Below are 22,433 nucleotides of genomic sequence, written 5' to 3'. Positions count from 1 at the left end.
TACTATGTGGCCGCAGAAGATAGGTATGAGATAACGATGTTACATAACGTATCATCTATCTCACGGTGGTCTTCAAATATTTGTGACCCTTTAAGAAGCATTCGATGTGGTTTACCAAGACACCAAGACACCAAGATATGCCAACGGCAAATCCCGCACTTCCAAGTTTAGCCTATCTGGAAACCTGCTGCAGCGCTGCTTTCTATGTACTATTACGTTACGGATAAGCTGCCAGCTCATCGCATTTCCCCATCAATCGAACGTTGCAGAGACGAGAGCCGCTTACGAAGGCTTATTCCGACGTACTCTTCAGAAAAAGAGGCACCGAAGTTGGGGGGGCTGTCTTCGTAGCTCGTTACTATATAGTAAGGCGGACGGAATTCGCACTTCGGTCCTACGATACACCACATGGCGTCGTAAAGCGCGAGAGAGATATCTTAAATATTGTACCAAGGTAATTGCATGCTTTATAGCGCAGCTTGGAAATGTCTCAACATCGAAAATGATAAGGCGATGCTTGCAGTGGAGCTGAAGTCGCTCCCGGGATGTTACGCCGAGTTACTTCCTCTAGGTAGGAGGTAATATGCAACAGTACCTACACTAAATATGCAGAACGGATTATACAGGCTTGCGCTACTGTAGAACTCGGTGATGCATGTATGGGTTGTTATGTAGCAATGACGAGTTCCAGGTCCAGAACGATAGAGGTACCTATTCTTTCTAGTATACCTAAGAAGTTACTAACTTGGTATGTACCTAGACGGCATTTCGATCTTGGTAAGGGAAGATTTGAGAGGAGATTAAACTTTAACTTGCATTCAGGTTAAGCCGCATTGGGTATATCGTATAATTAAGATCCTTCAAAAGTTCTAGGTTAAGACTTTTAGGGCCTTGTTCAATTGCTTGTTCGGCCCCGTTAGAATTGATCCCGACTAGCCCTTGGCGCTAATTCCCTACCTAGGGCCTAGGCAGGTACGATAAACCCCACCGTCCAGACGTAAAATGTAGGGAAGCAGGGAAGTCGGAAGGAGTTTGTAGGGGAAATTCGCGTCGAGCAAAGCGGGCAGAACCCCCACAGAATGGCGTTAAAAAAATGCCCCACCCCAAACCCAAACACAATTATACTACTACAACTTCAATTAAATGTAAAAAAGTCAATACAAGGTCAATTTAATATCAAAAATTATTATAAGATAGCTTTAGTATTATTCTGCAGGTTTACAATATATTAAATTAATATGTTATGTTGCTAAAGCGTTATTAGCAATGAAAATAAGAGTTTGTTTTGAAATATTAGGTACTGGCTAGGGGGCATCTTTTTTGACGCGATTCTGCCCCATTAGAGTGCAATTAGTGAAAAACGTGCTAAAGCATGCAATGCAAAGAGCTAAGCCACTCTCCTAATCGACCATGCAGGAGCCCCACTAATCTAGAACATTACCTGCAGTTGGCACAATTGGTAGAATTGGGTTCGAGGTCCACCAAAGTACGCAAAAGTCAAGGTCCCCTTTGTCAGTTTGTTCAATCAGTCAATGCAACCCGCAAGTCAAGAAGGTGCGTTAGATTTCAGTCACGCTTACGCTCCCCGTGCCGCCCGCCCGCCCAAACAAATCGACCAAATCAACCAAATCTCATCAAGCGCTCTCCTTCCAATCAAACTCCATTTTCTTTCCAAGTTCGACTTTTTTCGATCTTCAACACCCCCCCCCCCATCACCACTGGCACTGCCACCACGTTGGCGTAACACATCTGCGCCACTTGGGTTTGATTGATTTTTTTTATATCATAATCGCTCTTAGTCACTCGTTTCTGGAAAGCGTGTTAGGTTGACAAGTTGCAGACCAACGAGAAGGAGATCAAAGAAGGAGAGGGATTCGAGAATCCTTCGTAGAAAGAGTATTTACGCATCGGTCATTTGGGAGAAGTGGACAAGTTCTGGAGGTTGTGTGCAGCGAACATAATAATCGATATAACGAAACGACGAACTACGAATACAGAATTGGATCCGATAACCCATTGATCTACATGTCGCCTATATCGATATCGAATCACCTCAATTGCCCGTCTTCATATCCACAATCGCATTGTTACCTTTAAGACCCAAATCGACTCGAATACCGGACCTGATTTCGATTAAACGAGAAAGCAATTACTTCGGCGTCGCGGCTCGTTCGAGTCGGCGCGCTGCTAAGCAGTCATCATGTTGCGTCCGGCTACACCATTAACGTTGCTGCTCTTTGCAGCCTTCGCCATGCTCCTGCTCGCCGTCCTGTCGACTCCTATTATTAAACCGATTCCTTTAGGTACATATAAAGGCGTCAACTTTGGGGTCTTCGGATATTGTGAAGCAGACGGTAATTGCAGCCCAATAGAGATTGGATATGATACATGTATGGCCCGCCTCAAAACTGGTCTCTTATCGACCAAAACTTGAGTTATAACAATTATATCTAACCTCTTTCTAGCAAAAATATATTCTCCTACGGACTCGGCTACGTTTGATTTGCCTTCTACAACGCGGACAACGCTTTCCGCTATCCTCGTGGTTCATCCCGTTGCCTGTCTCCTAACTTTGGTGATGCTGGTACTTGCCATTGTCGCCCACCTTCATTCCCCATCTCATTCTTCACGTTATCTGTTACTACTTTTCATCTTCGGCATCATTACGTTTCTAGTATGCCTTCTTGCCTTTTTAATCGATGTGTTACTTTTCGTTCCCCATATGGCTTGGGGCTCTTATATCGTCTTGGCTGCTACGCTTCTTGTATTCTTGAGTTTTATTATTTCATGCGCCATGCGACGCACCCTAGTTAATAGAAAGGCGAGGAAGAGGCGAATCGCAGAGAATGCCGAGATGAGTGGAGAGAATTACTACAACCGCCAGGCTCAACAAGAGGTGCCACCTTCCCCGACTATTTCACGACAGCCTACTGTTCCTGTGGTAAGTGGAGCAAACGGACCGAGCGATAAGGTAGCCGGATTTGCCTCGTTCGAAAAAAGGGATGATCGCAGCAGTGATGAACGTATACCTTTGACCGCTAGGACTCCTTCGGATAGGTCTCCAAATCATGCTCCTGCCGATACGAGCATGTCAGTTTCCACATATAATGTACCGCAACGGACAGACTCTAGCAACTCAGTGCCGAGAGATCAGTATGGTAATCCGAAAGAGCAGCCCCAGGATGCGTACAAAATGCGACGAGGTCCGTCTTTCGAGCGTATCAATGCACGGGGTCGTGGTGGTCCTCCAGCTGGTTATAGGGGACGAGGGGGTTATGGAAGAGGTGGCTACGGTGCTCCCTATGGTCCACCCGGCGGAAGAGGCGGATACGGCCCACCACCACCGCCGAATGGGAGAGGCGGCTATGGCCCCGGCCCCGGTCGCGGTGGTTACGGGCCTCCACCAAATGGACGGGGAGGTTACGGGCCCCGTAGAGGTTATGGACCGGGCGATATGAGAGGAGGAAGAACACCGCCACCGACCTATCCAGGTCCCGGACCATATGATCGAAGACCATCTCCGGCTAGCGCATATGGTGATTATGGACCAGGACGGCAAGGATCACCGGCGGGAGTAATGAACTCTTATGACAATGAGCCACCCGTACCGAGTATCCCAGCCGGCATGGCTGAAGGGGGCAACTACCAAGGATATAATCCCGACCGTATCAGTGACTTACCCCGGGCTGAGTCCCCTCCTCCGATGCCTGGTATTGATGACGCACATGAAAGGCCAGTAGGTCAAGCGGTAGAGATGGATGCTCATACGGGAAGCCCCGCCCACCCACCTCAAGGCTTCGGTCAGTTTAACAATCAACTGAGGGATAGCGATGCGGATGTAGCCGGCATGCTAGCTTTACAACAAGCAAGAACATCCTCGCCAAACCGTCACGATACTTTTATGAGCGAAGGAAGCAGATATAGTCAAGAAGGGTTAGTTAAGTAATTGATGAAGTAGTTCCACCGCTGACATTATGAATAGTTCATATGTTCCTCCTCGCCAGGGGTGGCAAAAACCTGAGCGGCCGTCACAGGTCCCTGCTCCTCTTCAAGTTCCTTCCCGCCCTCCTCAAGAACTCAACAGTGGGACACCATCTCCGCAGCCGCAACCGCAACCGCGACCGCAACCAGCGACCGCTAGCAAGGGTGATTATTATGAAGATGTAGATCCTCGTTTTGAAGAGCCAGCTCCTAAACCGCAACCGCCACAACTGCAACTGCCGCCCCAGGATGGGCCAAGTTACGATGACGTACCGCCTCAGCCTATGAGTCCAGCAATATCCGAACAGTCGGGATTTACTTCTATATCTCAAAGGGGCATAAACCCTCGTTGGAACCCACCTCCCGGCTATGGATATAACCAGCAGGTGCCACCACGAAAGCCGGTTGGCCGAAACGAAGTGAATGTTCTTAATAGTAACCCTGACTTTCAGCTACCATCAACACGCGGGGGAGCTGCCGGGAGAGGTGGCATGATTCCTGGAAGTGCATATCCGGGTTTATAGAAACTTGCATTCGATTCTTTCCTATCCGTTGCGCTATAGAGTGCGCAAAAGCTACTCATCTGGCTTTTAAGACGCATTCGACTACATAGAAGCATGTTGTGGTTTCTTAATCCCAACACATGCTGTTCAAGCATTCACAATCTGACTACGGTCAACATCTCTTTTCCTAACCTTTATCCTGATATACCCACCCGCACAGGAAACTTTCTATTCGACATGTGACTTATTCAACTCATATTCTAACCATCGACGGCTTGATGAACGCGGATTTCTTTGGATGACATATTAAGAATGATGGACGAACATTATTCGTCATCATTTACGAGCCTCTAATTAAGTCGCGTGTTCTCACGGACTAGGTCAAAAGAGGTTATGAAGTAGTGCCTTTTAAAGCCCCGAGGCTAATGTCCGCCGAAGACCGATTTCTACCGCCATTGATTGGATGGGTGTTTGGAGACGCGATGGCAGCAGGGTTTGGCAATTGCAAGGAAGCCGACCCTTTTTAAAAATTCTCTGGATGTATAGGAGTTATGTCTGATACTGGACTTCGTTTACGGCTGGTCTATGATATATGGAATAGTAGCTACATGCAATCAGAAGCACGTAAGCATTTTTTTTCTTGCCTTCTGCGCAATGGAGCGAAGCAATACTAGTGAGAACGAAGAAAATAAAGTTTCGAACATGGAGTATGTTCGTACGCTTATGCCTGTGCCCATATGCTCATGTCTTCTTGCTAGTGTGTATTTTCGTCTGCTCTGCTACTGTTGCTATAATCATAGACACCTCATATAGGTACCTAAAGTAGCAAGTTTCGTTTAGCATTCAGAAGAAGCTCTCGGCTTGCTATCCACTTGCAACAGGAAATATATTCCCGTTCGTTGAAATTGTCTTTGATAAGGATAGGGGTTAGGAGGCGAGCGACTTCCCTATTCACTACTATGTATTCATCATCCCATGGACGCTAACCGCTGACCCTGGTGTCACTAACTACTCGATAGTAATAAGCAGAATATTCCTTTGGGCTGATTATTAAAACCCAATACGGTTCGATATTTACCATACATTCCTTCTGTCAACTCGTTGGAAACAGGGAATCTGGACGGTCCTCAAAGATTATAGGGGGAACTTTTCTTACGATTGGTTTGCTATAGAGGATGATTACCTCTGCAGGCTATTTTGAGGGATAGGTGCAAAATTAAGGTCGTATCTTGCATTTTACATTAGGTACCTAGGTAGCTATATAGATCTTCGTAGGAGGCTACGGGAGCTATAGGGGCTTCTGCCATCCAGTCACCGTGGCGTACATTATTACTCCAAGCCTCGGCCTCATATGATGTGACATGATCATAAGTAATAATAACCCTAATAATATGTACCTATAGGTAGGTAGTCTAGTTACATCCACTGTTCCGCGATGGCATGAAAAATCAAGTACTTGGGTTAATGTAACTACTACGAAAAAAGATGTCCGTAGTAGTTGGATGAATCGGACGACAGAAGAAAAAAGAATTAGACGACAAGATGTCCAGATATAACCGCGTCTCGCGTAAGCTAAATCGTTCAGAGAAAACTCTCTACGGGCGAAGGACGGCGAATGTGTATATACGCATCAGGTAAGTAGGAGGTAGGTATATACATGAACACATAACAGGTATGACTAGACTCTTACAAAGCAACAAGATTTGAGATATTCGAGTGGCTTAGGCTAGACTAGGTACCTAGATAGTTCCCGCCGGCCGGGTTTCGACGTGACATGGCGTAGCCGGCCCCCTCGTCTCGTTCCACTCACACAAACAATACCGGGGATAACGCAGAAACGAGGTATCTTCTCTATCACGAGGTCCTATTATCTTTCATTGCGGCTCGGCTGTGGGGACTAGGTAGGGCACGAAGCGAGCAAGCTGGCGGGAATGAAGAAAGGGGGAATTCGTATCTACTCACAACTCAGCGTCGTATGTGAATGGTAGGAGATTTCCGAGGGTCGTAAAGAAGTAAGGGGGGGGGGGGGGTTACGTTAGCTTGCCGGCGTAAACGCGAGGATGCTCGGCGGGTAATAGTGGCGATGGACATCAGCTGGGGGGGAGGTATATATAGCTTACTGGAGTGAGTGAGCGAGCGAGTGCTTGCATGGTCGATATACGGGGCGGTGACGGGAAGAGATCGTGAGTGTTCAATAAACAGGCCGAGATTTCCATAGGTAACACTGTTGGGTTGAGATTGTCTTATTGGAGCGGTATACCTACTGACTAACTCTTGTCATAAAAAGTTAGGGATAGGCAAACAGATAGATGTATCTGATTTTAGAAATAAGAGAAGTATAACTCCAAGCCCGTGCTGTCACGATCCTGAACCAAAGTGAGAAAGTTAACAGAAGCCGACTTAACCAAGTCCTGTCAGTCTCACATTTACCGATCCTCTCGGACCCATATATTGCCTACCCAGTTACCTATGTCAGTATGGAAACGTGTGGTCGTTTGCTACGCCTCGAAGCTGTTATGGGGAGGGGGATCGTAACTTAGGTACGGTCATGATCGATTTCGATATAGGCTCGTGACATAGGTATTAGTTTAAGAGATTAACCTATAGGACATACTCTATCGAGAGAGCTTCATGAGAGTGGCCAGCCCCAAGATGCTATGATATAACTTTACTCAGTCACGAATTCGGAAGCGGGTCGTTGGCATTTGGTATATTTTTGTCATTCCTAGGCATTGCCTATGTCCATCCATGCCTTGCCATGCACAGAAGATCGAGATTCCGTGCCGCGAAAAACCCCTAATGCAATGAGAAAAGAGCAAGCCGGCAGAGAACCCAGAAACACCTATCACACGCGCGCGCATACACCCACGACGCACCCACCAGATACGACTAAACTAACCATCATTAAACTTCGTTTTTTATAACCTCGTCGGCTTGTTTTAGATGGTCGTCTCGTACGCGATGGGGACCACCGTCTCGGGGTAGTTGTCCGTGAAGGACACCTTTCGGGCGTCGCGGGGCTGGGCGGGTTGTCGCTTGACGGTGACGGTGACGCCCTCGGCCTTGGCCTTCTTCTTGAGCTCGGCGTTCTGCTTGACGCGCTTGATGAAGTCCTCTCTCGACCGCGATCGGTTGATGTGCTCGATGCGGACGTTGATTCGCTTCTCGATGTACCGGTGCCTGACCTTCTTGTAGATGATGACGCCAACGGCCGACTTGGTCACGTTGTAGATGACACCGGTCTTGCCGTGGTAGACCTTGTGAGGCATACTATTTTATTTCCATCCGAGTTAGCCTAACTGAGCCCTTGGGTTCCTAGAAGAATGGATGACCGCATAATCCTTTCCCGAATGTTCGTAGCTTTCGCTTTCTTAAATTTCGGTCGGATCGCAAGTCTTCGTTTTGGGATTTTTCGGTTGGTTGCCTTACCCCTTCTGGACAGCACCATTGGCCTTGATGTCAACGATATCGCCGACCCTATCCCAGTATTGTCAATGATTCATCCTAAATCCAAATTTCGATTTTCGAGAATCGATGCGTACTTGTACTGTTGTAGGTAGGTGGAGAGGCGGATCGCACCCTTCTCTCGGAAGTTTCGAGAGAAGGCGTACTGTTTGTGGTTGTTAGCGATTAATTTATTATTGTTATCTTTTCAAGGGCTAGATTGTCAAAAATAAATAAATAAAACGTACTCGAGTGCCAGCGCGGAGACCTGCGGCGTGACCCATCTTGCCGGTGTTGTCGTGTAAGTGAGAGAAATGTAGAGTGTGATGGAGTTGTTAATTGATTTCTCTCTCTCTCTTTCTTTGATGTCGGCTCTCGAGAAATTCGCTTAGGGAATTTTTTTGGGGCTTGTGAGCGGTTGTGGACTTTACAACTTTGCGCGCTAATTTTGCCCGCTAGCAAAAAAGTTTGCCGTAGATTAAGCGAGGGGGGTAAGATTTCCAACCAGTGGCTGCTCCTTCCCTTCTGCCCATTGTTAACCCATAACTTCTCTGGGTTTAGCCCCACCTCTTGCCCTACTCCATTCCACAAACCCACTTCTTTTTCTAACTCCCATATTTTTTTTCTCGTTTTCTAAACTTCGCGGGTCTTACGACAACCTCAATTTCCATTCCTTTCCCCCCCTCGCCAAACCACCAACCATCAAGACAAATTGAGTCGCAACAATGGCGCCTCGATCTTACTCCAAGACCGCAAAGGTCCCCCGTCGCCCTTTCGAGGCCGCCCGTCTGTCAGTAATCACCGGCCACTGAGCTAGAGCTTGTCTCGGCTTAAGTCGATTGTGAACGAGGAAAACTGACATGGTCCCCTTCATAGTGATTCCGAGTTGAAGCTCGTTGGAGAGTACGGTCTACGAAACAAGCGTGAGGTCTGGCGTGTCCAGCTCACCCTTTCCAAGATTCGTCGTGCTGCCCGGTAAGTTTAAGTTTAATATCACACTCTTTTCACTTGATCGCAGAAACGCATCTTATCATATATATATATATGTGTGTGTGTGTGTAAGATATTTTTTAAAAATCGCAAATACTAATTTGAATTTTTTAATATCACAGTCAGCTTCTTACCCTCGACGAGAAGGACCCCAAGCGTCTGTTCGAAGGCAATGCCCTCATTCGCCGTCTTGTCCGTGTCGGTGTGCTCGACGAGTCCCGCATGAAGCTCGATTACGTGCTTGCCCTTAAGGTCGAAGATTTCTTGGAGCGCCGTCTGCAGACCTGCGTCTACAAGCTCGGTCTCGCCAAGTCCATCCACCACGCCCGTGTCCTCATCCGCCAGCGCCACATCCGCGTCGGCAAGCAGATCGTCAACGTCCCCTCTTTCATCGTTCGTCTCGACTCCCAGAAGCACATCGACTTCTCCCTAGCCTCGCCGTTCGGTGGCGGGCGCCCCGGCCGTGTCCGGAGAAAGAAGGCTAGAGCCGCCGAGAAGAAGGAAGAGGGCGAGGAGGAGGAAGAGGAAGAGTAAATGCATCGCAGTCCATGAGTTTACGTGGCTAGTTTGCCGGTGGGAAAAACGGATTACATTGTGGGCGTATGAAATTACCTATTTCAAGGGTCATACCTCAAGGCGTTAGGCCAGGGGAAACGGGAATGCATGAAAGATCTTTCACGACCGTTTTGATAAATTAATGCTCTATGTGTGATCCACTGCTTTGCCTCTTTCCAAATTGTATTAACAATGCTTGGTGATATGTTCATGTATGTTAATGCTACCGAACTAATTCGTCGTTCCCTAAGAATTTTGCCATAGGATCGTCCGCTGCTGTGCGTTTCCTGCGATATTCGTCTAATTCGGCCTCTGAAACGCCACCCATCATCTCTTCCACCGTGCGCTTCTTGTTTGCTTGTTGCGTTGGTTCAGCTTCTTCCTTCTTTTCCGTTTCTTCCTCTTGAGTAGGCGCTTCTTGGATCAGCTCGACACCCGTCCTTTGCTTCTCAGCCGCCTCCCAGGCCTTCTTACCCTCCTCGCCCGTGCAATAGCTGTTCCTAATAAAAGAATGACAGCACGCGTAGCCCCATTTGAAGTTGGACCACCAGCTGCCCCAGACCGAGGTGTGGTTGTTGACGTAGACATCCTCCGCGTACTTGGACTTGGCCGACGTCCTGGGCGCGCCCTTGATCAGCCCGGACTCGTCGTACTCGACGAACTGCTCCGACTCTGTGACCGCGGCCTCGCGCAGGGATGCCGGCATCACGTGCTGGTCGCCGCCGTACTTGTCCTGCAGCGCCTTGATCTTCTCCTGGCGCCGGCGCTCCGCCTCTTCCCGCTCTTTCTTCCGGTAGAACTCGCCCGCCGTCGGGTTCGCCTGCAGATGCTGGCTCGTGTCGCCGCTCCTCTCCTGCTTCTCCCACGCGTACTTCTGCGCCCTCTCGAACTCCGCCGCGTCCCCCGACGCCCGCAGGAAGCCTTCCTCCGCGAAGAGCTGCGCCGCCTTGTCGGCCGTGGCCCCCGCGTCGACCATCGACCGTGTCTTCGGGTCGTACTTGGCGGACTCTAGGTCCAGGTTCAGGAGGTACTTGGCCGTGTCCTCCCGTATCCGCAGCTGCCGCGTCGCCGTGCTCTGGTGCCGGCCCATGTCCGACTCCTCGGCGTACTTCTCGCCCGCGTCTTGGCCGCTGCCGCTGCCGCCGCCGCCATCCTCTTCCCCCCCGTCGCCGTCTTCCTTCCCCTTCCCGCCGGAGAGCTGGCTGCGCAGCTCGTCCATGTGGTTGTAGCGCTCGATGACGCGGCGGTACTCCTTGGGGTCGTAGCCGTTCCACCGGTCGCGCTTGGCGTCCCATCCGAGCTCGACGTCCTGGATGACCTCGTCGGCCTGTATGTCCTTCCCCGTCCACTTGGCGCCCTTCGCGCGGGGGCGGTTGAGGCAGTCTTTGGCCTTGTGCGTCATGGCGCCGCAGTTCTCGCACGCGCCCTTGCGGTACTTGGTCGCGGCCGGGCCGAGCTTCTTCCCGCGGTCGTACCACTTCGACTGGTCGTCCTTGGTCTTGTGCAGCCGCTGGTGCTCGAGGTAGTCGGTCGCGTCGCCCTCCTCGCCCGCGTAGAACGGCCGCTTGCTGATGAAGGACGGGATGTAGATGTTTTCCTCCTTCGAGGCGGCTGATGCTTTGGAGTCGTTCCGCCGCGAGGGCGGCGGAGGTGGCGGTGGCATGCTGCTGTTGCTGTTGCGGTTGCGGTTGCAACTGAATTGTGTGTATATGCCAAAAATAAACGGCGATTTGAATGGAAGGGGTTTTTTGCAGATGGGACTTTGAAGATAGGTTATGCGCAGGAAGTTTGATCAGATATGATGAACTTTCGATAATTGATGATCTTTGTATCTTCGTATCAAAGATGTGGCTAAATAAAGATTTCAAGTTTGTGGCTGGGTTTGCAGCAAGATTTAACATTGAATTGTATTAGATACATGAATATGCACCTAGTGAGGGCCTAACGTCAATTCCAAGGCACCTGACAGCGCGTCGCGGTTGGAACTACGGATCCGTAATTGATTTCAATTAACGCGTCCGCCTCTCGACGGGGCTCACCCTTCGCGCTATTGAATATTAGAACAAAACACAAAAAAACACAGAAATCGATATCTAGCGACATTTCCTATACCTATATTAATCAATTGAGCTTGGACTAAATTCTTATGAGGTGCCTTGTTTTTTTTTCCTCCATGCATCTTTAAACTGCACCGACGCTATGACGTACAGTGCAGATCGTCATGGACGTCTTCCGCGTGCGGCTGAACTGCATAGACCATTATCAAGCTATCCCTACGATATATGATCCTCAGCTTCGCAATGATGTTCACCCGTCTCAATTGAATAAGGAGCCCAGGGTTCCCGTCATTAGGGTGTTTGGTTCGACCGAAACAGGCCAGAAAGTATGCGCTCACATTCACGGCGCATTCCCATACTTGTACATCGAGTATAATGGGAGTTTACTTCCCGATGACGGTAAGGTGCATTAAAATCCTGTAAAAAAAAATCACACTTCTAATTCGTTATCTTAGTGGGTGCTTACATATATCGCCTCCATCTCTCCATTGACCACGCCTTAGCTGTGAGCTACCGTCGTAATGCTCATGATAAGAAGAGTAAATATGTCGCTAGAATCACCCTCGTCAAGGGAATCCCGTTTTACGGCTTTCACGTTGGATATAGATTCTATCTTAAAGTCTATATGCTTAACCCCCAGGTCATGACCCGACTTATCGAATTACTCCAACAGGGGGTCATTATGAAGCGGAAGTTTCAACCTTTCGAAGCACACTTGCAATATTTACTGCAATTTATGACCGATTATAACCTTTACGGATGCGGGTATATAGAATCTCAAAAGGTTTCTTTCAGGGCTCCAGTGCCCGCCTACGAAGAACATCTGGAACTTTCTCATCTATGGCATAGCCAATCGGTCTCAAAGTCTTTAATCACTGATGATCCGGATCTTCCCCGTGCTAGCCATTGCTCCATAGAAGTCGATATATGTGTTCAGGACATCCTTAATCGGCACGAGATTAAAGAGAGGCAACTTCATCATGATTTTGTCGAGAGGAAGTACCCTCTATCTTCCGATTTGAAACTTGTTCACAGCATGGCGGGACTATGGAAAGATGAGACGAAGCGTCGCAAAAGAAGAATGCTCGGTCGAACACCAGGAACCAGCAGCCCATTTCCTCCAGAAGCTTTGGTTTCCATGTCTGCAGACCCACGTAACTCACAACCCTCCGGATGGGTCCACGAGGAGGAATATAGAGACCAGATCCAGGGATTAATACAGCAAGAATACGAGCAAAGCGACGGTGGAAAGATCGATTTCGATACATTCGTCAAAGACATACCCTTAGGATCAACTGTCAAAACTCTACTGCAGTCTGTTGAGGACCTCTACCCTGATAACCTCGGGTCTGTGCTAGGCATAGTAAGTCAACGGTTCGAAGACGATGATAATCCTACTAGCAGTATTATTGTAGACGACAAGCGTATTCTTGATATTACATTGTACGAAGATGGTACCTTTTCAGATGATTCGGACGAGGAAATGACGGGCGGACTTGACCCGTTGAGGAATAAAGATCTCAATGTCAGGAAATTAAAGCCAACAAAAGCAGGCAAGGCACTACGTGAAGACTCGGGCAAAATTAAGTCACTTAACTCCCTTAATCAGATAACCTCGGGTGCCGACGCAGAAAAGGAGAATCGCCCCGAGTTGCTAATCAATGGGATTTACGCGAGCTGTTTGCGTACCGGGAGCCGGCAACGCCTGCCTATCCCAGAAGTTTTGCTAGATATTGCAAAGGAGCAAGGAATGGTGAGCAAAGCTCCTCAAGATATGCAGCATATACTACCTAAAAGAGCCGCAAAGCGTCCGCACTCACCTTTCCGGCAAGGAAAAGAAGCAAAGCACCGTCGTGTAGAGTTTATTTCGACTCCGGATCTGGATAAGACAAGCATTACAGAGAAACCGATAACGAACCTAAGAGTGCCAACCGGATCAGACGCGCGGGTATCATCTACACAAGTTACTCAATCGAACTTAAAGAAAAATCCCAAAGGATCCGGAAATCACGTACTCAATTTTCCAGTTGTGAAGAACCCCAACGACCCAAGCACTAAGCTACGACTAAGCCAGCAAACAAACTCCCAGAAGAGTGAAAATGGCGAATTTGAGAAACACGTCAGATTTAGCCCATGGTCCCCGACAGACGATACTTCTAGAAGCTCAAATTTACACACAGACAAAACAGAGTCTGATAGTTCTACACCGAAACGTACCAGAGGAAAGGATCCTAGAAAAATGATTGATATTGGATGTACCCCTCGGCCTCGAGCTCAATTCTTCATTTTTGGCCAATCTCCACCCTCGACAGCAGAGGTCCTGTCTACCATGGAATCTTTAGACCGTCCTAACGTCATATACCAAGATGCCTTCTATAGCAACGAGAAAGACGTGCCACAGAGAATTCGTGAGTATGCTGGTCAGGAATTTCGTCTTGAAGGTAACACTCTACCCTATCTTCCGGATTTTGACCCCACAGGGGAATCTCCGGCCAATTTTGGACTCAAACCCGACGTGCTCCGTGATTTCGAAGGAGATGAGAAGGTTTATCAGAAGTTACGCGAGGAATGTTCACTAAAGAGCTGGGAAATTGCAGAGCCACCGCCTAGTTTTGAGGAAGTACAGACTTGGTGGTCGAAAACGCAAGAGACAGCAAGAAATTCTCAGGAGCCTGTCATAAAGCTTCGTGATCCTGAGCTCAAACCATGTCTATCACAAATTGGCGGGCCCACCCCTAAGAATAAACATAACTTTAAGTATTCCCAGAAGAGGAAGTCTACAAGTGTCCAGCACGAAGCACAGTACATGAGTACGATGAGCCTGGAGATACATGTTAATACGAGGGGCAAGTTTTTTCCAAATCCGGAAGAAGATGAGGTCCAATGCGTTTTCTGGTGTTCTAAGTCAGATGAGAATTTTGCTACTGGTGATAATGCGTCACAATCGATACAATCCGGCGTTATTGTTCTCTCGGAAGATGGGTCTTTGGCACGAAGAATACAGAAGCAAAGTCCAGTCTCGACCGAAGTCATTGAGGAACCGTCAGAACTTGACTTAATCGTGAGGATGGTTGAGATTGTCAGAACGCATGACCCGGATATCCTTACTGGATATGAGGTACACGGTAGTTCGTGGGGATACTTGATCGAACGAGCAAGATTCAAATACGACTACAATTTATGTGACGAATTCTCGCGCATGAAGAGCCAATCTTTCGGACGGTTTGGGAAAGAAGCAGATCGATGGGGTTTCAACACTACTTCTACAATTCGAGTCACAGGTAGGCATATGATCAACATATGGCGCGCTATGAGATCAGAACTCAATCTCCTTCAATACACGATGGAAAACGTTGTTTGGCATCTGCTACATCGACGAATTCCTCATTATCCTTGGCAGACCTTAACAGAATGGTACGTTGGAGGGAAACACCACGATCTGAGCAAGCTTCTTCGGTATTATCTAAGTCGAACGAAGCTTGACATAGAGATTCTCGAAGCGAACGAGCTCATTCCTCGTACAAGTGAACAAGCACGCCTTCTCGGCGTTGACTTCTTCTCCGTCTTCTCTCGCGGATCCCAGTTCAAGGTAGAGTCGATTATGTTTAGAATTGCGAAGCCCGAAAATTTCGTGCTAGTTTCTCCCGACAGGAAGCAAGTGGGGAGTCAAAATGCGCTCGAGTGTCTTCCTCTTGTCATGGAACCTCAGAGTGCATTCTACAGTAGCCCTTTGGTTGTTCTCGACTTCCAAAGTCTATACCCTAGTGTCATGATCGCTTATAATTACTGCTACTCGACTTTCCTCGGCCGCATTGTCAATTGGCGCGGCACGAACAAGATGGGGTTTACGGATTATCAGCGGCAGGAGAGACTTTTGGAATTGCTCAAAGACTATATCAACATATCTCCCAACGGCATGATGTACTGCAAGCCAGAGGTCAGAAAGTCCTTACTAGCAAAAATGTTGACGGAGATCTTGGAAACGCGAGTAATGGTCAAAAGCGGCATGAAGCAGGACAAAGACGACAAAACGCTGCAGAAGCTTCTCAACAATAGACAGCTCGCTTTAAAGTTGCTTGCAAATGTCACGTATGGATATACATCTGCATCATTCTCAGGCCGCATGCCATGCTCCGAAATTGCGGACAGCATTGTACAGACGGGGCGTGAGATTCTCGAAAGAGCCATTGCTCTGATACATTCAGTAGAGAAGTGGAAAGCTGAAGTCGTATACGGCGATACGGATAGTTTGTTCATTTATCTACCGGGCAGGACTAGGGATGAAGCGTTCGACATTGGCAACGAGATCGCTAAAACAGTGACGGACATGAATCCCCGACCGATCAAGCTCAAGTTTGAGAAGGTCTACCATCCGTGCGTTCTGCTTGCAAAGAAGCGCTACGTCGGTTACAAGTACGAGAGCAAGGACCAAGTAAAGCCCGATTTTGACGCCAAGGGTATTGAGACGGTCAGGAGGGATGGAACACCTGCCGAACAAATGATAGAGGAGAAGGCGCTTAAGATTCTCTTTGAGACAGCCGATCTCAGTCAAGTCAAATCTTATTTCCAGAAGCAATGCGAAAAGATCATGCGCGGGGCTGTGTCAATGCAGGATTTCTGTTTCGCGAGGGAGGTTAAACTAGGAACCTATAGCGACAAGGCACCGCCACCACCAGGCGCCTTGATCAGCACGAGAAAAATGCTTGAAGACGCGAGAGCAGAACCTCAGTATGGCGAACGGGTACCTTACGTTGTCATCTCGGGAGCTCCCGGAGCGCGCCTTATCGACCGCTGCGTGGCCCCTGAGGAATTATTAACCAGCCCTCATCTTCAACTGGACTCAGAGTACTATATCTCCAAAAATCTGATCCCGCCGCTCGAACGCATATTCAACCTTGTCGGGGCCAACGTGCGGCAGTGGTACGACGAGATGCCCAAGGCACAACGAATTCGGCGCGTGGACGCAACCTCTTACAGCGGCGGGAAGAACCCGTTCGTGAAAAAGACGCTGGAGTCGTACATGAAAGCCGCGGCTTGTCTGGTGTGCGGCTGCAAGGTCAAGACGGAGGAATACTCGGTGTGCGCGAGATGCCGGCGAAACGCGCCGGCGTCGCTGCTCAAGCTGCAGGCTCAGCTTAATCAGGAAGAAACGAAGCTGACGGAGGTGACGAAGATATGTCAGAGCTGCGCGGGGCTCGCGCCGCTGGATAGCGTGCCTTGCGACACCAAGGACTGCCCCGTGTTCTACACGCGGATGAAGCAGGTGGCGCGGTACAGGGCGGAGAAGAGCGTTATAGAGCCGGCTGTGAAGCAGCTCCTGGATGATGAGGTTGGGATGGAGGAGTTAGGTTGGTGAGGCCGAAGGGGGGTGGAAGGGAGTTAGGTACCTGTTTATGCCAATGGTACGCTACGCTTATGACCTTGGGATTCCTTGAATTCCTTGGATTCCTTGGATGATTCCGTTTCCATGTATACAAATCCATACACTTATTGGACTACTTACCTCCTAATGTATTGCATGGCTTTTTTAGAATAGGGGATGTGCGATGAATGGGGTTTAAGCTCTTTTAAAGGGGACCATTTCAAAGCCACAGGTGATTACCTATCAGGCGCTATTTGAAGTCTGCCCCGCGAACCTACGAACGCCCCACGTGGCTCTTTTGGCAAAAGCGCGTGCAGCCTGTGACGTCCCCCCAGCCAAGACAATTGGAGGCTATTGGACTGCCTAGCTGCCTGGGTTCCGTTTTTAACCTTCCATCTCCCTCTAGCTAGCGCTTATTTTTGAACCTAGCACCTAGAGCCTACCTACCTCAGCTAGCTCTCTTAATGTGTGGCCTTATCGTCATTCAACCATTCAGCCATTCTACCAATTCCCATCATTCTAAAGAAACCAAGTTACCTTACCTAAGTCCCGGCATAAATGTAAACTAAACAAACCATTAACTGTACATCTTCATTTTTTTTAAGAAAATTAAAATTTTAGGACTTTCTTACCGAAAAAAAAGAAACAGAACAAAAATACCTAACAATAAACAATAAATCAATAAAATTCATCCATGGTCCACGAAATTCGGCCGCCGCAAAGGTTAGCAGATCCGCACTTTGCTGGCTGTTGTTTTTATAAGCCGGAGTTATGGGTATGAGCTGGACTGGTTTCTTATTGACCTACCTCTTTGGTGGTGTCACTTTCATTCCTCTTGTTATAGCAGCTGTACTGCTTCACGCGCATCTCACATTTCCCACTCGCGATGAAAATACGGAAGAAGATGACGGCAATGACCCCAACAGCATCGTTCAGCCTGGTGACGATACGACGGCCCTTCGCGAGGCTCAAAAGGAAGAACCAAAACAACGACTCCTCGCCGAGTCCGATACGGCCGCGGGATACTTCGCAGTATGTCGTGAATACACCCCGATGGGCATCAATGCCAAACCGATAGAGCGTTCTACCCCCGTAGGATCGACTACTGTCGCTGCGCCGAGCCAGAGTGTATATCAGTCTATGTACAGGAGCATCTTCGACAGGAAGCAGACTCATAACCCGTTAGATGACAATAAAGGTGTTAGTCAACGACCCAAAAAGGCAGGCAATGTCTTCTACGTTGTACTGAGGTGCGTGTATTAGCCATCTTTAATATGGGATGTAGAAAGACAAGATGGCTAATATCAATATCCTATGGATAACAGACACGGCCACTTAATGCTATTCGACGACGACGAACAGCTCGAGGTCCGCCACGTTATCTCCTTAGCTCATCACGACGTCAGTATATACTCGGGAGGAGATGTTACCCCCGAAGGCGAGTTGTTCATTAAGCGGAATGCATTGCGCTTGAGCAGGAAGACGGATGGGAAGGATTCAACCCCGGACGTACGAGTATCGAAGCCCTTCTACCTTTTCTCCGAGAACTGCTCCGCCAAGGAAGATTTCTACTTTGCTCTGTTAAGGAATCAAGAGCAGAGCTTTACCGGCCAGAACCTGGCTCCGAAGCCCCAGAAATTTGAGGTTAAGAACATAATATCCCTGGTTCAAAAGCTACATTCCTCCGAGGATCATTTACAGACGAGATGGCTCAATGCTTTGATAGGAAGGATATTTCTCGGCGTCTACAAGACCAAGGACATCGAATATTTCATTAGGGAGAAAATCACGAAGAAAATCTCTCGTGTCAATCGACCATCTTTTCTTACTAGCATCACGATCCAGAACATCGACACGGGAGACTCGGCGCCGTATTTTATGAACCCACGGCTCAAAGACCTTAGTGTGGAGGGAGAGTGCGGCATGGAAGCCGATGTTAAGTACAACGGCAAATTCAGATTAGAGGTCGCCGCCACGGCACGTATCGATCTAGGCCCGAGGTTCAAGGTGAGAGAGGTTAATCTTGTGCTTGCCGTGGTGTTGAGAAAGCTGGAGGGACATGCTTTCTTCAAGATAAAACCACCCCCCAGCAATCGTATATGGTTCTCATTCCAGTCCATGCCCAAGATGGAGATGACAATCGAGCCTATTGTAAGTTCGAGGCAGATTACATACACAGTAATCCTCAGACAGATCGAGAACAGAATCAAGGAGGTCATGGCCGAGACATTAGTAGCACCGTTTTGGGACGATATTCCGTTTTTCAATACCGAACACAAACAATGGCGCGGGGGTATATTCGAAGGGGACGATGCCGTGGATACTTCGCCCGACACAGAAGCTATCGCCGCTCAACATGGCGATGTAGATGAAGTCAGTCACATCGAGGGGACGAGCACGGATGCTCCCCCTGAACAGCCTTCGTTAGAGAAGAGTCATAGCGTTCCCATCATGGAGACAGCCCAAGCAGCTCAACCACAGGGTTTCTGGAGTAGAAAGCTCAACTCTAAAAAGAGTTTACTGGGAGACGGTAGTCAAAGTCCATCAGCATCGACAACAGCGTTCGAAGCAAAGAGCCCGCGAAGCTCTGCTACAGACGTGTTGCACACTCCTCGATCAGGGTCCATCTCAACGTCGAGCCCTATCGTCGGCACTGACCCCGTGCACGCAGAAACTTTCAGACCTTCGTCAAGTCCACCAGACCGCGATGACGCGTTCAGTGCCATGGCACATCTTTCTGCCAGGTCCAAGAACACATCACCAGCTCATACACCAGCTCATACACCATCGGGTTCGCCAGGGAAAACACGTTCTATCTCACAAACGATCAACGGTTCTTCCAATTCGTCCTCTGAAGCTGTTCATGAGGGGCATGAAGATGATAATACCCCTACAGCCCCGGCCAGATGCCACACTGCCTCCTCCACAGGAAGCGCCGAGAGCGATAATGGGCCGTCCAGTTCCCCTGCGCCATCTAGCAGCAGAAATTCGGTGAAAAGTGCCAGTGGGTCGATAGGCAGAGGCTTCTTCTCACGAAGAGAAAATACTTCCTCGCCGGCAAGTTCCATAAATGGGACGTCAGAGGGCAAGCGAAACACTCTTGCTGCCGTGTCTAACGTTGCCGCGACGGCGAAGAGATGGGGCTTAAATGCGATACAGAGACAGACGGACAAGAAAAGCAACGCTCACGGACGCAATCTTTCCGATCCTCCAATAGATCTGAATCAGCCTATGGGACGCGGACAACCGTTACCACCTCCCGGCACGCCTCTGCCTGGTCCCGGGAAGAAAACGTCCCCAATTACTATCATGCCCAAGCGGAAGCCTATTGCTCCCCCGCCATCGCTAACAAGACAGAGCACCGGCGATTTACATGATACGAACAAATTAGAACGACGACCGGTGCCGCCACCTCCGCTACCATCAAGACGCAGGCGTATTTCGCAGATTCACGCGGCTGGCAACGAAACCAACAACGAAGATAACGTCCTCGTCGTTGCGGCGCCGGCAGATTCGGAGCCGAATAGCCCGTCATTCCAGATTGGCGATCACGACGATCCCATGTCTTCGCCTGCGTACGTTCAGCCTTGGGTGGAGGACGCGGAAGAGTTGAATGGTAACGTTCATGGAGGCGTAGAAGGCGAAAGCGAAGACTTGATTCAGATGGATGTAGACGACGAGGATAAGGCATCTTCACAGACGCATATCCCGCCTCCGGCACTGCCTCCTAGGAGACAAGCGAGCCATGAGGAAGAGCAGCAAGTGGAAAGACAAGAAGAGGATGAAGGCGAAGATGGGTATACGAATTGGGTGGAAGGACCCGATCCCGAGTTTGTTACGTCGCCTCCTTCTGACGCTCACGCCGTCAATACCCACGTCACTGCCAATACCACAACTGTCAAATGAGATGGAAGGGTATGGCGATTAGCGTTTACCACATATATATACGTTCACATGCATGTAATACCTACCTTAGGTACCTACAGAATTCAGCCACTCCGGTAGGCGACGTCCGTCAGATACATGACACATCGCATAATCGATACCTGCCTAGGTATGGATGGAGTGCACAAGTGTGGGTGGTGGTATTTTGCATACCCTCCCTAAGATGTCTATTACGCTGGCTCGACCGTAGTTCGAAGACGACCAAGGCTAAGTCTGTAGTATATTCAAGACATTTAGAGGAGTTAAGGGATCCTGGTATCGATCCTCAAGAAGGGTTAGATACCTAGGTAAGTAAGTATATAATCATTGAAGGAAAGGATGGATTGGATGGACTGGCTTGGCTGGCTAGGCGTCGAGGTTTTTATGTTTATTTTTTATTGGAACTTGTTTGTTTAACTCAACTTAACCCCTTAGATAGGTACCTAACCTAGGATAAGATAACCTATTTGCTGTGGTTTGGCTTGCGTAGTGGAATATCTAGGTACCTAGGTAGATATATGTATATACGCTCGTCAAGGTATGACGAGTGATATGGATGATGTGCCTTTTTTTTTAGATTCGATTGGATTGACAAAAGGAAATGGCATAGTTATATCTACAACGGTGGGCGAAGATACACAAATCCGTCTTCCTGTCTCCGTTTCTCGCCGAGGACGAGCTGCTGCGCTGCTCTACCTAGACCAATTTCCCCACCCCTTTAACACTTCTACGGCCAAATTGTCCACCCCCGGTCAAAGTCGAAGTTATTAAGGCCAACAAGTGAGGACGGGAGGTCGCTTAGGTAGTCTTGTCCTTGTTGTGGTAGTTGACCTTGTCGTTCCAGCTGTTTCGACCAAATTAGCCGTTTAATTGGGCAGGGGAAGAAGAAGAAGAAGAAGAAGGAGGAGGAGGAGGAGGAGGACGTACAAGAGGGTCTTATCACCGTCTCCCCAGGGGAAGTTCTTGGTGCGGAGGTTCTGGTACGGGTACTCGACGCGCTCCTCCAGCGGGGGCTGGTGCTCCCAGTGCTCCCAGTGCTCGTTCCACAGCTTGTAGGCGTTGGCGGCGGCGAGGATGAGGGCGGCGGGGACGACGCTGTTTGGTTGTGAGGTATTTTGTCAGCCTTTTCTTTTTCTTTTTCTTTTTTTTGCTATATTTCGATTCCAAGTGTAATGGCATATGTCGGAAGTATTTGAATATGATGCCGTGTGTACATGTATATATATGTTGGACTATCTATGGGCGGAAGGGTACGGATAACTCGTCGATGGGGTGGTCGTTGGGATATGACGAAATACGGGATGAGGTCTTACTAGAGGGAGATCTTGCGCCAGAGCTCTGCGAGGGGGTTTCGTTAGCAAATCCAATTTCCGATTTTGAAGATATCAATCGCCTTACCGGTGGTAGCAGCGGCGTGCTCCTTGACGGCCTGTCGCTCCTTGAGGAAGGCGTTCTCGGTCGAGGCCATGCGGCGCTGCAGGGCGGATCGGAAGACGGGCGCGGCGGTGTTGGCGGCACGCAGCTGGGCGGCGAGGCGCGGCGTCGCGCGGAGAACCTGTCGCTGGGAGAACATCTTGATAGTTTTATTTGTATTCTTTTCTTTTCGTTTATATTTAG

The 22,433-nt window shown here is 49.0% G+C and overlaps 7 protein-coding genes across 7 annotated transcripts; 4 read left to right on the top strand and 3 right to left on the bottom strand.

The window, feature by feature from the left end:
- The first annotated feature begins 1,972 nt into the window (after positions 1 to 1,972).
- Positions 1,973 to 4,918, top strand: F4812DRAFT_17652 (pali-domain-containing protein). Its single transcript, XM_047929992.1, has 3 exons — positions 1,973 to 2,390; positions 2,466 to 3,933; positions 3,983 to 4,918. The coding sequence occupies exons 1-3, from the start codon at positions 2,201 to 2,203 to the stop codon at positions 4,503 to 4,505; spliced, it is 2,181 nt and encodes a 726-aa protein (XP_047794886.1). The 5' UTR covers positions 1,973 to 2,200; the 3' UTR covers positions 4,506 to 4,918.
- A 2,056-nt stretch (positions 4,919 to 6,974) lies between these two features.
- Positions 6,975 to 8,449, bottom strand: F4812DRAFT_409433 (ribosomal protein L21e-domain-containing protein). Its single transcript, XM_047932442.1, has 4 exons — positions 8,177 to 8,449; positions 8,027 to 8,094; positions 7,914 to 7,961; positions 6,975 to 7,754 (listed from the first exon to the last, which is right to left on the bottom strand). Exons 1-4 carry the CDS (start codon positions 8,210 to 8,212, stop codon positions 7,424 to 7,426), a joined length of 483 nt encoding a protein of 160 aa, XP_047794885.1. The 5' UTR covers positions 8,213 to 8,449; the 3' UTR covers positions 6,975 to 7,423.
- Positions 8,450 to 8,468: 19 nt separating this feature from the next.
- F4812DRAFT_409431 (40S ribosomal protein S9) lies at positions 8,469 to 9,653 on the top strand. Its single transcript, XM_047932441.1, has 3 exons — positions 8,469 to 8,718; positions 8,805 to 8,903; positions 9,041 to 9,653. The coding sequence occupies exons 1-3, from the start codon at positions 8,654 to 8,656 to the stop codon at positions 9,450 to 9,452; spliced, it is 576 nt and encodes a 191-aa protein (XP_047794884.1). The 5' UTR covers positions 8,469 to 8,653; the 3' UTR covers positions 9,453 to 9,653.
- On the bottom strand, positions 9,654 to 11,310 carry F4812DRAFT_409428 (Pre-mRNA splicing Prp18-interacting factor-domain-containing protein). Its single transcript, XM_047932440.1, has one exon. It carries the CDS (start codon positions 11,134 to 11,136, stop codon positions 9,697 to 9,699), a length of 1,440 nt encoding a protein of 479 aa, XP_047794883.1. The 5' UTR covers positions 11,137 to 11,310; the 3' UTR covers positions 9,654 to 9,696.
- Positions 11,311 to 11,493: 183 nt separating this feature from the next.
- Positions 11,494 to 17,309, top strand: F4812DRAFT_409426 (uncharacterized protein). Its single transcript, XM_047932439.1, has 2 exons — positions 11,494 to 11,929; positions 11,986 to 17,309. The coding sequence occupies exons 1-2, from the start codon at positions 11,695 to 11,697 to the stop codon at positions 16,884 to 16,886; spliced, it is 5,136 nt and encodes a 1,711-aa protein (XP_047794882.1). The 5' UTR covers positions 11,494 to 11,694; the 3' UTR covers positions 16,887 to 17,309.
- On the top strand, positions 17,276 to 21,077 carry F4812DRAFT_17435 (uncharacterized protein). Its single transcript, XM_047929985.1, has 2 exons — positions 17,276 to 18,142; positions 18,218 to 21,077. Exons 1-2 carry the CDS (start codon positions 17,664 to 17,666, stop codon positions 20,796 to 20,798), a joined length of 3,060 nt encoding a protein of 1,019 aa, XP_047794881.1. The 5' UTR covers positions 17,276 to 17,663; the 3' UTR covers positions 20,799 to 21,077.
- A 537-nt stretch (positions 21,078 to 21,614) lies between these two features.
- On the bottom strand, positions 21,615 to 22,389 carry F4812DRAFT_454379 (mitochondrial cytochrome c oxidase subunit VIa; the record flags this gene model as incomplete). Its single annotated transcript, XM_047936635.1, has 4 exons — positions 21,615 to 21,660; positions 21,744 to 21,911; positions 22,130 to 22,154; positions 22,215 to 22,389. 4 exons carry the CDS (start codon positions 22,387 to 22,389, stop codon positions 21,615 to 21,617), a joined length of 414 nt encoding a protein of 137 aa, XP_047794880.1.
- Between the last annotated feature and the right edge of the window lie 44 nt (positions 22,390 to 22,433).

The sequence above is a fragment of the Daldinia caldariorum genome, assembly GCF_022478825.1.
Source record: "Daldinia caldariorum strain CBS 122874 unplaced genomic scaffold F4812scaffold_1, whole genome shotgun sequence".
NCBI lineage: Eukaryota > Fungi > Ascomycota > Sordariomycetes > Xylariales > Hypoxylaceae > Daldinia > Daldinia caldariorum.
The sequence above is the reverse complement of the archived record's forward strand: the minus strand, read 5'-3'. Positions and strand labels throughout refer to the sequence as shown.